This window comes from Bemisia tabaci, chromosome 7 (genome assembly GCF_918797505.1).
Source record: "Bemisia tabaci chromosome 7, PGI_BMITA_v3".
NCBI classification, from domain to species: Eukaryota; Metazoa; Arthropoda; class Insecta; order Hemiptera; family Aleyrodidae; genus Bemisia; species Bemisia tabaci.
The window spans coordinates 46,578,891-46,594,910 of record NC_092799.1 but is presented as its reverse complement, the minus strand read 5'-3'; the positions used below and the strand labels follow the sequence as shown (position 1 = coordinate 46,594,910).

At 36.4% G+C, this 16,020-nt stretch overlaps 3 protein-coding genes across 4 annotated transcripts in view; 2 read left to right on the top strand and 1 right to left on the bottom strand.

The window, feature by feature from the left end:
• Positions 1-119: 119 nt before the first annotated feature.
• Positions 120-2,301, bottom strand: brn (beta-1,3-galactosyltransferase brn). Its single transcript, XM_072302622.1, has one exon. The coding sequence runs from the start codon at positions 1,719-1,721 to the stop codon at positions 516-518; it is 1,206 nt and encodes a 401-aa protein (XP_072158723.1). The 5' UTR covers positions 1,722-2,301; the 3' UTR covers positions 120-515.
• Positions 2,302-2,402: 101 nt separating this feature from the next.
• On the top strand, positions 2,403-10,603 carry mRpL1 (mitochondrial ribosomal protein L1). 2 transcript variants are annotated; one of them, XM_019049653.2, is made up of 8 exons: positions 2,403-2,544; positions 3,238-3,417; positions 5,257-5,476; positions 6,254-6,421; positions 7,166-7,280; positions 7,860-7,978; positions 8,687-8,784; positions 9,629-10,603. In XM_019049653.2, the coding sequence occupies exons 2-8, from the start codon at positions 3,245-3,247 to the stop codon at positions 9,744-9,746; spliced, it is 1,011 nt and encodes a 336-aa protein (XP_018905198.2). In that variant the 5' UTR covers positions 2,403-2,544; positions 3,238-3,244; the 3' UTR covers positions 9,747-10,603. The 2 variants fall into 2 exon arrangements, with proteins under 2 accessions (XP_018905198.2, XP_018905199.2); XM_019049654.2 differs by having other exon boundaries at positions 2,435-2,581.
• A 684-nt stretch (positions 10,604-11,287) lies between these two features.
• LOC109035818 (Fanconi anemia group A protein) overlaps positions 11,288-16,020 on the top strand; it is a 13,215-nt gene continuing 8,482 nt past the window's right edge. Inside the window, exons 1-4 of the mRNA XM_019049599.2 lie at positions 11,288-11,504; positions 13,225-13,407; positions 14,235-14,311; positions 15,208-15,388. Coding sequence (XP_018905144.2) covers positions 11,490-11,504; positions 13,225-13,407; positions 14,235-14,311; positions 15,208-15,388 — 456 coding nt within the window. The 5' untranslated portion in view covers positions 11,288-11,489. The remainder of the gene's footprint in view (positions 11,505-13,224; positions 13,408-14,234; positions 14,312-15,207; positions 15,389-16,020) is intronic.

Below are 16,020 nucleotides of genomic sequence, written 5' to 3'. Positions count from 1 at the left end.
CTTAGCACTTATTAAAATGAAATTTTTTTGGGCAGTGAAGCAATTCAGCGACAAATCTTGATAGATACACCCTTATACTCTCCATCCTTACAGTTCCTAATCGCAATTGTTTGAGCCATAGACAACTTGTAACTGAATTGCTCTTGCCAATTTCAATCATTTGTGAAGAGAATTACAGATGTCTTCAGATCATTTTCAGTCCATAGTAAAATGGTTCGGAACTGCTGATTTACTCTCCCAAACTAATAACTTCGAATATGAAACTTAAAACTGTTACTGTTACAATTATACACTGTTGAGAATATAAAGTAACCCATTATCAAAGACCCTGTCTAAAATGTCACTAATCGTCTAAATTTTAATATGTTGAGATACTAATTTAGGATTAAGTGAAATATACCTTATGAAGAAACTTGAAGACCGTATTCTGACTAATATACAGGTAACATAGAAAAAAAGAGTTTTCGAAGTAATCTAAGATGACACAGCCGATATTAAAAAATTTTAGACAATTTTCAAGCATTTCCTGCAGATTTTTGCTCATTCCAAACTTTCAACAATTCATCAGGGTCATCATAACCGTGGGATGTGATTACATATCTATAGTTGAAATGGTTGTAGGCTTTTTTGTAAAAATGAAACTCGTCACAGTGGAATGGCTCTAGATCCATTTTCTTAGCCAACAGTCCTAAATATATATCATCAAAGCGAAAATGCTTTGTGAAAAAGCTTGCAAAATATAGATCCGTCAAGGCATTAAACGACAAAACATAGGAGCCAGCTGTGACATAAGGTGGCCACATGTGGAATGGATACTCTGCTAGAGTAACGTACCATTTACTAGGATAATGTCTATGGGGAGATGAAAAAAATACATAGCCGGCAAATAGTTTGACATCATCAGGCAGTTCAAAGTCAAGCACTTGCTTTAAGTTTCGGGTAGTTAAACTATTGAATGAACTAGAAATTTGATCATGAAAGGAAGTTTTTTCTCCTTCCACACTAGAACTCATCTGACTACCAATATTCCTTTTTTCACGCCTGACTTTTTGCAAAGAAATAATAGGATTTTCTAGATAATCGGGGTAATTTACAGGGTTCCTTATGAATCTAAGGACATTTTTGGTTGATACATACATGTCATCATCACTGAAGAAGTAGAACTTAGAATTTTTACAGAATCTGACAGCCCATTGAATACCCATCATAGTTTTAATAGTATTATTGAAATAAGTATCAATAAAGTCAGCTTGCACGATGTCATTGTGAATTTTAGATTCCTCTTCTACTTTCTTTTGCAAAGTTGATTTAGTTTCTTCGACACCCAATATGAAAACAGTTCTTATTGGCACATCAGAGAATCGTTTCTCAAAGCCCCATGATTTGCGGATTGCTGCTCTTTGTTCAAAATTGTCTAGTTTTGATTTGACAATGTAAACTAATCTCAAAAGGTTGCCATTCACTGTCTGACATTTTGATTCACAGCTAGACAGATAAGAGTAATTGTAGGAATTAATAATAGGACATTTACTAGGTATTTTGGTCTTTAAATTATTTACACATGGTTTAATATCAATATCTAAAGGGTAGGAGAAGGTAGTGTGATAATCTAATTCAAATGGATGTGTAAAAGCACCAAAAAAATGGGCAATAGCAAGTAAACAGAGGAGAAATAGAAAATTACGTCTCCGACGTAGTAACTTTGGTATTAAGCTAATCATTTCTCTCCTGGAGTGCAATTTTCAGGATAATGATGCGGCCAGCTTTGATCCCTCATCAAAGTATTTTGATGGCAAACAAAGAATGACAGGAGATCAGCATTGATCGTTAAGGACCGGAAGGTTGCTGGTAAAAGATGCACTAAACTGAGTCTGAACAAAGCTGAGCTTCACCAAACCTGGAACTTTTGAGGACATTTAAGTTTCTTGGAATCAAATTAAACCAACACGGTACATACTTGGCTCCATTGCGGCCAAAGCTTCATTGAGGCTTGAAGATTAAATCACACGTCATACCATTCAAGCAAATCCGGTGTCAACCTAAAGGAGAAGGAAGGCAAATTTAACAGGCCGGTGTGAAATTCAAAGTGAAAATCTCCAAATCTTTGAACGTCAACTTTCCTCCGTACTGGGTGAATGACACTCATTGAAACGTGAAAATGAATAATTGTTAGGAAGGAATACACTGTTTGAAATACTGAGAAGGACCTGTCAGTTTATACTTCGGTTTTTACACGATTGTATGGGTTCTATTCGTCCAAGCCTTTGACCCGAGGCAATCTACCTTTGCAATAAAGGTGTAACATTTTATAGGTTAGGAAATAATAAACAAAGCAACGTTGGCAACGTTGAGGTGATAAGAGAGGTCAGAGGAGTGGGGTGGAGGGGTGGAGGGGAGCCATGTGATAACAACAAGAGACAACTAACCTCAAACGACTTAACGACTAAACTTTTTCCGGAGTGCTCGCCGTCGTTAGTTTCAAAACTCTAGTGTTTTCTGTTTTTACTCACTTGTTTGTCACTTAATTTTATACAGCTTATTCCTGTAAGTCTCAGCCTTTTTTATTACACCTTTTCCTGAAGTAAGTAACCTCTAGAATTCATTCGCACCAATGTCTCAACAAGGCCTGCGTAGACTTTGCTAAAGAAGGAGTAGACTTTGCCATTGCAGGATTCTGAACAAAACACTCCCTACGGCATTATGAAATACTTTGCAGAATCTATTTTTTTCATATGAAATTTTTCTAATCAGATCACTTCAGAATTTTGAAATGTTTCAGCTCTTTTGTGCCAACTAGTTTTGGACTACCTAGTTTTTTAGTCGTATTGGACTAGTTTGAAAATTTGGATGGTATCCGGATTGTTGCACTACGTGCTCTCACTCTTGAAGTCGGCCTCATCATTTGATGCTCTCTTTATTGTGATATTCCCTGTGTTTGTGGGTATCCGTTTGTGGTAGTAAAGTTGTCTTGGATATCATCATCTTTTCAAACTCAAACATATTTGTGATCTAGGCTTTTCAAGCCCCACATGATTTGCCAATAGATCAAAACTAATGAGTTAGCGGACTTCCTGATTTTTACTTTGTTTTTTATGATTGGTTTCATTGCAAAAATAAAAGTAGCCAAAATCCTTTGAGAGTCCTGTATGAGGGGCCATCTAATTTGGCGCTGTGTGTTTGTTGATAAGTAAAATGGCACATTTAATACACTTACCATATCTTCTCTTTTTGCTTCAGATTTTCAATGGCACTTTTACTGCAGAACATAAGTCGACTCAGTCAATCACCTAGATTAGTTGTTTCAAACTTGTCACCGATGCAGCAGCGCTTTCGAGCTCGTAAGGGAACGAGAGAGCGGAAAGAAAAAAAGAAAGTCAAGAAAGAAGTGATCAAACAACCATGGATGCCCATCAAAAAGTGAGTCCCCCACACGTACTTGAGTGGGTATCTTGTTATGTCTATATTTGATTTGAGAAGAACCCTCTTATCTGATGATCAACAGTACACATAATCAAGGATTCACTACCTTAGCATTTAAACTGGGATATGATGAATGGTGTTGAGATACCTTGGAAAATTAGGTTTTCAACACTTTCCCAATTTATTTATTTATTTCACAATTTAAAGGCTAAAGACCCCAACAAAAATAAAAGATACTTCAAGATTCAACAAGATGGCAAACATAACAAAGAATACTATAAGAGAACGTAGTTTGAACATGACTCAATAGACCACCAAGAGAGGAGAGTAAACAAAGAAGGAGACAAAGTAAACAAGAGGAGACTAAACATCAATAATACTTAAATATATATCCCCCCCCCCCATTAAACTTTTAAACCTGAATGGCTCCTGACAAGCCTCAGCCAGATTAACATGCAGTTGGCTCCATCTTCATTTCATGCAGGCATTTACCGAGTTGAAACGAAGAGAGGTTCGAGAGAAGTCTTCCACAAGCGAGCGAGCAACTCTCAGATCAGAGATAATTTAGAGAAATTTTTTTTTTTTCTTTATACTGCATTGGTATCATGAATTCAGACTCGTTAGTATTTAAAAGTTTCACAAGTATCTAATGCCATGTACTCATAGGTGTAGCTGAAAAAATATCTGTGAAGGAAGGGCAAGGACCTATTCACCTTCGCGCAATAGTCAACTAGTACTTAGCGGCTACATATAATCGAGTCTTTTCTGAAAGAGGCCACCAGTTCTCGGGGGTGGGGGTTCTTTAACTACACCCATGTATGTACCTTCTAATTTTTTGTGTAAAACATAAAATTAGAACTTCAAGCACTGCTAGGAAGGGAAAATTTCAAATGTTTAGTTTTTTGATAATGATGGGTAAGAATCACTCTCACGAACCCTTTAACCTGACTTGGAACAAGAATGGTTGAAGAAGTCAGTTGGCTAAAAAGGTGCCTTTGCATCCTCTTTGACTAAGTATGTGGAATCAGACATCTTGGAATAGCTTAAGGTGATTCATCACTATTTCTGGTGTGGTCAAACTAATGTTCCATATATTGCATCGATTATATACAAAATCTTAAAAATCTTGGCAGATTTTTTTAGCTAAAAAAGGACAGTAGCCCCTGCGCATGCATGAGGTTAAAAAATTGTTCTAAACCAAAAAATTGGTAAAATTTGCCTAGATTTTTGACACAGTCGATGAGTTATATAGTTTGACTTTGCCAGAAACCGTAATGAATCACCTCAAGTCTAAGCATCCTTGTCTTTCTCTAACTAAATGCAGAATCCATACTGATTCAAAGTGATGCACTGTTGTTTCCAAAGTGATGATGAAATTTCAAGAATACATACCTTTATTTGTGACAGTTGCAGACTTCCTGTAATACTCACTTTATTTTTTAAGTACAAAAAATTCTCAGCATCATTTCTCAGAGACTGCCCTAGTTTTTCATATGTGTTCAAAGAATATACCATAAAAATTTCATGCAGTACAATTGATTATTTCTCCTCTAATAAAATAAAATGAGAGCAGAGAGTGAAACACCACGAATAAGAAACGCATTCCTGCACTTTCACCGTCGAAATGCTGTACATAGTTTTTTTTCTTGCGGTGTCAGCATCACAAGTGAGGAAAGACAGAGGGGTAATTTCCTCCCCTTCTGTGACTGCATTTGTAACTCACGATTTATCTGGACAATTCTGGTCATTTTTCATCACCATAATTGTTTTTTCTATTCTGTCACGTTGTGCCTTTTTCAAGCAGATTGCATTTCATTATCCTACGTTTTTTCTCAGAACAAAAACCAAAGGTGTTGTTGTCTCTCCGAGAGTGAATGATGAGTTGCTAACAGAACCTCCAGACAATGTGTGGTTCCTGAAGGATTACAAGAGGCCTGTTTATTCCTTTGCTGAAGCTTTAGGCATGATAAGGGAAGTGTATCATCCAACAGTATATAATCAGCCAAAAAGTCTGGTGAATGCTTACATCGAATTGGATCTGAGAACTGCTAAGAAGGTCTGTAATTTCTGATTTCTAGACAAATTATGAAAGTTTTTACTATCTCAAAAGTTGTTTTGTCATACTTTTTGTGCTTTCAAAGATTTTGTAACTAACTTATCGTGTCAATGTACATGTGTTTGTAATAATGCTGCTATGCTCAGCAAGAGTGTAGAAGATCAATGACAATTCTTCAGTCACAAAAAATTAACGGTAAGAGCCCTTAGGCAGGTCTACATTACGCAGCGTTCATCACATAATGAATATTCCGGATTTAGCAATAGGCAAGTGGTGTGGACGGAAGCATGCATAGAGATGATATCTATGCACATGTTTCCATCCACATCACTTGCCAAATGTTGAGGAAACCTAATTGATGTCTGGAAATTTAAACGCAGGCTCAGCTTTACGAATGAAATCCCTTTAACTGGTGTCAGAATGACTGACTTTGAGTGGGAATGGAAAGTGCCTGTTTGAATGATTTTCCTTGCGTTAACGTGAATATAACAGAAAAGAAGCTGTATTTGACTTGTAAGACTCAGGCGCCAATTTTGATCACAACTCTAATTCCTTGAATGACTTGCATTAATGCTCTGGTTTCGAATGGCGTGGTGGCTTTTAGAGTTTCCCTCACATTTAATCATGTAATCACAAGTAGTCTCAGCAATATCAAGAATCGGTGAAACATTATATGTCCTTTTAAAATTAATTGTCTTCTGAATTCTTGGTCAGAGATTTTTTAAACTTGGGAGATTTCCTAACTTTTGATTCTTTCTGTTTTTTTCTACTTTAAAGACCAAATTTGTTGAGCGTTTTACAAGATTGGTTGGGATTCCTTATCCTTATGATCATGGTGAAGAGCGCACTGTGATAGCATTCTGCAAAAATCAGGAGATTGTAAGAGAAGCAAATGACGCTGGTGCTCAAATGGCCGGTGGCACGCAACTCATCAAAGCAATCGAGGTGAGATTATTGATCGTTTAACTTTGTTATGGAAACCGTCATACATTTTACTGCTACGTAAAACAATTATGAGGCTGTCGCCTATTTTTTCTCCAATTCATTTTCAGGAAGAATGTAAAATATGAGAATACCCATAACTTTTTACTCATCATTCAGTCAAATTGTAGGTGAGGAAACGACTCATTATGACTAAAATGTAGGCTTGCACTAGTAAAATAAGAAATATGTATGAAAGATTGGAAATTTTCATGTAATATTTCATGAAATTTCTGGATGCTTTGGAAGATATGAAATATATTATTAGGGCTAGATATGCAGCACTCACTGTAAAACTTCATTAAGCCAAAAATATTACGTTTTTGGTCTTAATTTTGAAAAGTATTTTTCACCGCTTTTCATAAATTTCTGATATTTCAAGATTTTCTTATAATGAAAAATTGGAACTCAGCAGTACTGATACCTAGCACTGCTTGTGATGAGAAAATTTGAAATGGGTTACCAGGAAAAGCCAGGGAATTTCCGGTTTTCTTGAAAAACCTTACATGCAGGAAAGATTGAGAATTTCACAAAATCTGAAAGTATTTACTAAAATTTAAATTCATATCACTAGAAGCTCTTGATTTATTATGTAACAAAAAGAATAAAAATAGAATGATTGCTCAGCACTGTGTGAGCCTTGCATTGCCAGATGACTAGGGTAAATGACTTTCCCAAGAATAATTTGTGTCCTCTTTAATTTTACAGAAAGGACAAATAATGCTCCCAGATTTTCAGTTCGTGGTCGCTCATCCAGATATTATTCCAGAGCTTGTTTCTCTTCGGTATTTAATGAGGAAGAATTTTCCAGGCTTGGCACACGGTAGATTCTCTCTCTAAATTATCTTACGCAATGAACTAATTAAGATGCTTACCTAAAATGCTTAATGCAAAATTTGAGTTTTTTATGTTTTTTGTTATCAGTGGAATACTGCCATTGAAAATAACCCCCCCCCCCCTTCTGTAGTTTATTTTATCATCGAAGCAGGCTCCCCAACTTTTGCCTAGGCTTTGTATAAAGAATGAATATCAGGTCTATTCTAAAATAGCCTTGCTCACTTTAAGAAAAGATCTTAATTATCAGTAAGTCAGTGAAAATTCGTGACATTTTTAATGGTTAGACATGTAGATCACTATACTTGCAGGTGAGCTCATCCATTATTCGAGAGACAAAAGTCACATGGCATCCAAGATTTTTAGTCGGAATAGTATATTATTATCGGAATAGAGGTCAGATTAGCTATCGTTCCTTTGGCATTCTAACTTATTTTTGTATTCTTAATTTTTCCTATCTGTTTTCTCTCTTAGAGACCAGGTGGTTTGCAATTCGTGTATTCCATCATCCTGTGATGTCATGGAACTTGTAAGAATTTTAGTTGGACCAATATTCTTGATTTTTCAGGTACTCTGAGCACCGATGTTGCTGGACTGGTGAGAAAGTGTTTGACTGGTGTGAGATACTCAAGCATGAAGCACGAAATTGAACAAGACTATGGATGGGTTGACACTCCACTGGGGCGTGTGAGTTTATAGTTTGAGTTCATTTTTATTCGATTGCATGTGCATGCTCTGCAAATGTAGGATGACAAAGTCTTAAAAAGTCAGTAAATACCCATGTGCTGAAATTATCCAAAATTCCTTATCCTCAAAATTTTTTACATACTCTATTTAAAAAATTATTGAGACTGATGCCAATTTTTTCTCCATTTATTTTGTTGCCATTTTTAAGATACTGATCGCACAAAGTGCATCCTTTGTAGCTGCTTGACCGCTGACTTCTCAAATCTGTTGATCTTTATGAAGTCAAGCTCGATTCTACAGGGAAACATTTTATGAAAGAGCCTGATTCCTTGGACATCAAAAGGTCTGCTCAGATCTGTAGTCAAGCAACAATCCCAACCTTCTCCTCAAGAAGATTGGGCTTGATCTATCACAACGGGACATGCGCAAACAGTCTTTCGACAAGGAGGCAACTCTCTGAAACTAACTGAACTGTCAAATTATGAAACAGATCAATCAGCCTCCAACCATCAAGTGTAGTTTTTTTTTTTTTTTTTTTTTTGGAATTGTTGCTCTCTGATAAAATGTTTCATCATTAATTTTTATAAATGCAAAAGCACAAGATTGTTTGAAAATTTTTTGCGTGACAAATGACCTCAAGATGAAGAAAACACTGTCTTGGACACAATGTTGCATCTGCCTAATGATTTTCTTGTTTTTTGTCCACAGATCAGTATGGAGACTCCACATTTAGAAGCAAATTTAATTGAATTGCTCAAAGATATTGAGGCCAAAAAACCTAGGCGGGACAATCCTTTTATCACACGGTACGTTTTTCTGGTTTAGTGATGCCTTTTATCACATCTTTTCCGATATTTTTGTGTTAGCTACCTAATCTGCTTATTTTTAATAAAATTCTATCAATAATCTCGTATTGAATTTTCGAGTTCTGCTCTTGCCTCCCTTAGGCTCAGGAATGTAAAATTTCTTCGTTTGTTTTTTCATAAGTCAAAGAATGTTAAACATGATAAAACAAACCTAACTCTTCAGTTGAAATTGCCCTTCTTGCACAAAGTAGAGGCTTCAAAGAGGCCCATTAATTGAATTGTTAACTATTGCCGTTCAAAGATCGTTGGCAATTGTCGAGTGGACATTCTGAGAAGGTAACCGATACGTCGAAGACGCATCATAGAGCAGATCTTGAGATTTTTAAGGGGTTTCGTGCAAACATAGCTGATAAATTGAAGGATTAGTGCCAATTTGAGAGTCCCAGTTTGTGCGTGGGTTGTACGCTTAACTGATGTTGATTGTATTATAATTTTTGAATTGCTGTGAGCATTGACATGTGATACCATAGCCTTTTATTCTGCTTAAATTTGTAAATTCATCGCAGAATTTTGACTTTTCATTCAAGGTCATTCAAGGTCAGTTCATTTTTGGCTTTTGTAAACAACTGTAAAATTTTCCAATGGAAATAAAGGGGCATTCTCTCTTACTTTTGATCAAATTCAGGAAATTTCCAATGAGATCCTCTCAGTAGTTTATTCGTATAGAAATCTCATTTTTTTAAAGCCAGTCATTGTTTTGAGACCAAATTCAGACATGTTCATCTGCTCTAACTATGTGCCGTACTTGCTGACTCATTATTATTTTGCTCTTGTGTATTTTCAGGGTCATGTTGTCGACTCCGCTCTTGACTGAGAAGTTATGGATCGATTGGAAAAAGTATTTAGGAGAGACGCCAGAACTAGACTCAGATGATGAAGATGAGAAAGAAGCTGCAGTCTAAACTGTATAAATTGCTGCATTTACAAATTTTGAGGCAGCTTTGTTGATCAAACTCCCTGCGCGCCTTCTAACTGCCACTGGAATGCGAACCTTGTTAGTCGTGACATTTTGAAGCCTTCCTTGATTGGAAAATATTTTTAAATCTACATGAAGACTCTAGAACGGGTGGTATTTACCATGTTGACCATGTTGACACGGTCTGTAAGTCTTCTCAGTAGTTCTCAGTTGTGGCCTGATTATTGGAACTATGTTCCTATGACAAAACAAGACATAGTTCTGTCTTCACTATGCAATATATTGCATTTTGATGTCTTATCAGGCTGCTTCACACTTTCACTAATCAGCCTGCTGGGCACCATTATATAGTCTCAAATTTTTAAAAGTTGAACCCAAAATACCAAAATGTTTCCAAAACATTTCTTGTGTTTCAATGAGCCAATTATTTGTGTCACAGATTCATCTGTAGAAGGTTGCAGCTCTTATGTCAGTAACTAAGTAAATGTTGAGTTGCCTCACCAAGTATTTACGGAGATATGTATTGCTTCTCAGAGAAACAACTGTTAGGATGCAGATTTCATAAAATTGTCTGTTGTGCAGCCTTTTTCTTTCATGTTTTGTTATGCATGCAGGAGTACTGGCAGAGATTTCTTTTTGAAGCTCGAAAGTTTTAGTTTGAGTGCGATCTAGTTGAAAAATTAGCCTTATTAACTTGAATTATTTTATTTGAATCTAGGATCCTCTTTTTCAATGTAACAAATTTCCTCATTCCTAGAACTGGTTTTTTTTTTCACTCTTTTTGTTGAATTTTTCAGTTTCATTGTACAATTGTAAATACGCAACTTTAATAAATGAAATACAAAAAAATTCTTAAAAGTTTTTTCATTTCAGCAGAGTATTACGATCCATCGTTATATTATTATGTATCCATCGATGTTAAACTAAACATGCTCCCTGTTGCTTATACTTAGTTTTTGAAAACCATTTACTCGCCTCTATAAATTTAAATTCATTGTATCCCTACCAGTCACCAACACTAAAGAATTTTTTTGAAACTGCTACAATGCACTCGGAATGCTATGAAATGCATAGACACGGTAAAATCTTAATTTTGAAAAAAACATTTTTCAGGGTTTTTTTTTTTTTTTTATTAAACATTGATCACAATCAAATCATTTCTAAACAATCTGTTTTCAAGAAGTATTTTTCGCATTACAAATACTATAGGTACAGTACAGTTTGAAATGTAATTTGAACAATACCAAAATTATAAATTTGAAAATACAGTAAAAGTACATTGATTAAATGAGAAATAAATTCAGTAGCCCTTGCAACGGAGGATCTCATTAAGTAAATAATTTTCTAGAAGGGTAGAGCCCTGGCTTCATAAGTTTACTCACTTTTACAGTGTGACGAATGAACTAAATATTGTAATGAGGAATCATTTTTCCTGCTTCATTTCAAAAACAACATTTGAGAGGGGACCCATGTAAAGAATTTTTGCTGGCTTGGCAACAGCTGAGAAGCCCGCCATTTATTTGTTTATAAACAAAATCCTAACCTCTCTGTATTCTCATTCTCCTCATGTGGCTTTATAAAATCAAAAGAATAATTCTAAATGCTGAGTTTTTTTCGGTTTTGTCATTCCACGATCATCATCAAGTTTTAATGATTTTACCATTCTTTTTCACGTTTCATAACTACCCGTGTCTATGCATTAACTGTGGTAGACTCCTCTTCTGTTTTCATGGCAAATCCTTCGGTAACTTCACTTTTTTTGTACTTCACACATAGAGTACAATAGAGTCGCAAAGTACTGGAGCGCCGATGAAGCCAATCCATTAACAGGCGTTTCCGAGCCACGTGTGCTCCGAAAATAGTGAACCATTTGCGAACCCAACGGCATTTTGTAACACGGCGGCTTATGGAGAAATCAAGAATTGCTTGTGTTTTTTAGGTATTTTATAATTCAATCAGCATTAATTTTTGCAAATTTTGCTATTTAAAGGTAGTCAAAGCCATAATGAATCCATTGATGTATATTACTCCTGGATAATATTCATATTGGGATTTAATTTCTGACTTATACCAAGTGTGAACCAACCGGCATTTCTTATCACGGCGGCTTACGGGGAAAGCAACGACTGCCTGTGTTTTTTCGACATTTTTTATTCAATCGATATTAATTTGTGCAAATTTTGCTATAATTAGATAGTCAAAGCCATAATGAATCCATTGATGTATATTACTCCTGGAGAATATTCATATAGGGATTTAATTTCTGACTTAACTACCAAGTTGTGAACCAACCGGCATTTTTTAACACGGTGGCTTATGGAGAAATCAACGACTGCTTGTGTTTTTTCGACTTTTTTAAATTCCATCTATATTAATTTGTGCAAATTTTGCTATAAATAGATATTCAAAGCCATAACGAATCCATTAATGTATGTTACTCCTGGGTAATATTCATATATGGACTCAATTTCAGACTTATTACCGGCCTACTTAGCTGATTCAATGTGTGTGGACCTAGCCGACGAACGGAGCCGAGTCGGGAGTGGGGAGGTGGGGAGCGCTGAGCGCGAGTCTCTGCGTATGCGTCGTCGCTAGTCGCCGCACACTAGTCTCCGGAGAACTGGACAAAACAGCCTCGAAAAGTGACTTCAACGGCGATCCAGTACTTTGCGACTCTATTGTACTCTATGACTTCACATGACTCACCAAAATTCACTGTAACTTTTATTATTTTGTTTCTTTTTTCGTATGCCATTATTTGTTGGCCAAGTATTCAGATTCTAAATTTTGGTTATCAAAGATGCACTCCCTCTTGGCGTTGCAACATATCTTGCACCATGCTTCCAGAGGCAAATTTTAAGGCACTGTAATTAAGAAAAGGTGTTCAACCTGAAACATGCGTCATTCAATAATTTCTTTTGACTGTCACAAGGAGTGGACGAATTTATGTTTCTTGCAGTGTTACCATTCTGCGTAATTGAGGACTTTTTTTGCATAATTGGAGGGTTACTGCGTAGTGGCTGCGTAATGCGTAATTTGAAGAAATCTGCGAATTTCGTGCGTAATTGAAATAAAAAATTACTCCAGTGTACATGCCCATCTCATCCTATTATTCTTTGATGCCTCTCATCATCAGAGAATGGCAATTTAAGTCCTCGGTAGAGTTTTGTCACAGCCGTAGAAAATAAAGAAGAGAAGGGAGGTGACATATTTTGACAAAGACTAACAATAAGTACCTTTCTTGTGGTTTTCAATTTTGTGAATCATGGGATATTGTGAAAAAGTAAGATCTGAAATGAAACAGCTCAGGCCAGGTAAACAAAAAATAGGTCCTCGTCAAAACAAAGAGGTGGCGAACTTATATCAGCCTGGGGCATCAAATTCGCAAACCTGGCCCTGGTCCCAGAAGGACTTCAAAGTTGAGTTTTTCATCTGTTTACCTATAGTCTCTTTTTCTGTCTTAGCCATCAGTATCTGAATACATGGTAGTTTTAAAGTCTATCGTGGAGCGATATAGAAAACCAACAAAATCGTCTCACCGGAACGTTCTCCTCAGCTCTCTTGATCGAGGAAAACTATCTACTACCATCCAAAAATTCTCCGAGCTGGACTCGCATAAAGAACTAAGGACTTGGCTGACAACTCTAGTAAGTATCTGCATCCGGTGGAAGGAAAAGCAAGGTCTCTGAAGATTACTTTTGAATATTAAACCCTAGCTCCTTTCTGCCCGAATAGATTTAGTGGTATTTTGAGAAAAGTGTCGCTATCTAACGTAAGTACCATTAGGGGCGGTCCATAAATTACTTCACCCAATTTGGGGGGGGGGGTGACTAGCGGTGGATGACGGAGGGTGACGGAAAGGTAGGGGAGTAGGGGTCAAGCCAAGGATGCTTTCCTGAGAGCAGAATGGCTGAAAATGCTTGTTTGAAAGTCTACTTATATGTACTGACTTTTATCGATTTTCTGCGTTTTCTCCGTAAAAGAGGAGAAAGAATACAACTTATTATTCTTCATACTCACTGAAAGAAATTAATCATGCTCCTAATGCTGCAGACTGTATATCGGTTTGGGACATTGTAGACTTCCTTTCATACTTTATTGTTTAAATGGAAAACTACTCAACGTCAATTCTTGAAAACTTCCATGATTTTTCTTCTCAGTGTGAAAAAAAAATCTGTGAAAACTTCAAGAAATGATATTGGTTTGTTCTCCGTTACAAAAATAAAATAGGAGCGGAGATTTTCAAACACCTCAAACAAGATCTGGGTCTTGTAGTTTCACCGTCAATATGTTTTTGGAAACTTTTCTCACATTTTCACCATAGAAAATATTCTGTGGAGAGGGCTAAAAAGAGCTAAAATGTGTTTTTAGTAAATGAGCCTGAAATGAAGAGGCTTATCTTAGTCACAAAAGTTGCCAGCAAAACCATGCCTTTCATATCTTTAATACTTAGCAACAAATTTTTGTTCATCAGGAAAAACCAGTGAATGTAGAAATCCTATGGCTCCTGAACAGAAAGTATGTTCTTCAAATTTCTTCTTATTTATATCTGTAAGTATTCTAAAATTCTCTTCATTTTGTTTTCAATACACAACGTTTGTTTCAATGTTTGGTTACTCGTAACCATCATAGATTGAAAACCATCATTTACCTGGCTCCTTGGTCTTTAACCATCATTAGGCAAGTCTCAGCGTTATCATGCAAAAGTAACTTTTATACTGCGGCAGTGCAGGGTCTCTAATATAATGTCTGGGAACTCAGCCGAGCTCTTGTCATATTTGAAGAGAGATAAATAATTCAAGACCCTCTACAAAGAGCATATGTACTTTACTTTTCCCTCTGCACCAGGAGTCTGGACATTGACAATAAAATATGTTACCCCTGAAGCTGAAGATGTGTGGGTCTATTTTTTCTAAGAGCAAATGAAGGATCCAGCAAAGGTTCCGCCTGATGTATACAGAGAAAAATGAGCCAAGATCAATCAAATATAGCAAGGTTGCTACAGTTAAGGTTAATATAGGAGACAGAGAATTTTCAGAAAAGTTAGGTGAATAGCATGGAAAGCCTGAAAAAAACAAAGAAAAAGAATAAAAATGTCCTCAAAATGCAAAGAGGGAATATTCATGTCCTGTCATAGAGCTGTAGCTTGTGTCCATGCTCATGGGAAAACCTTAAATTTATTTTCTAACCATCAAAGTGTCTCTTGACAAAGGCAATTTTTTTAAATTGGTTTGGGGCATCTAGATCATTGAAGAATTTTCAGCACTAATTTTTTAGCCAACCTGAGTTCGGCATCGTTTTTTATTAGATTTGAATGTGCCCATTTGGGCTTGTTCTGCTGGAATGTTGACTTGACAATCTTCTCCTCTCTTAACTCACTCTTTTATAACACTTTAAGTTATTTGTCCGCAATTTTTCATTTTTACCGTGTATTTGTTTGTCTTTAGCTTTGAAAAATTTCATGATTGTTTTGTAAGAGACCTTGTGCTATTAGCAACAGCTCCTGAACGTGAAGAATATGCCCAGAAAATCTTAATTGACATTCTGCTTCAGCTTTTGTGCGTTAATGATGCGGTCCCCTCTCTGTACCAAATATACCAATCATTACAGAGCAAATTTATCAAAGAGGTAAGTCAGCTTTTTTTTCTTACTTTTCTCCAGTTGGAGTAAAAGTTAGACAAATTAGATATGAGCACTGAGCAGGTAGGACAATGGAGATGTTGCATGTGTGAGGGATTTGCGATTTGACCATTGATTCTTATGTAAAAGTTCGCGAGAAACACGATGGTGCCACTGGTTTTCTCTGATGTCAACTCCCAAGCTCAAAAAAAAGCTCTCAAAGTGAGGCCAAAATGGAGGGGATATCCACGCTATTCTAAGAGTCCACCTCTACATCAAAACAAACTCTCTATGCAAAGATAGGGAGCAAATACATTGGCAGGGTTGCCACTTTATTTGGGGACTCCAAAACTGAAAACATGGCATCACTGCTAATGTATTTGCTCCCTATCTTTGCATGGAGAGTTTGTCTTGATGTAGATGTGGACTCTCAGGGTAGGGTGGGATATCCCCTCCATTTTAGCCTCACTTCGAGAGCTTTTTTTGAGCTTGGGAGATGATTTCAGAGAAAACCAGTGGCACCATCAAGTTCCTCGCGAACTTTTACATAAGAATCAATGGTCAAATCGCAAATCCCTCACACATGCAACATCTCCATTGTCCTTGGCGGTAAGGTTTAAAATGTTTTATTTTAGGGTGTA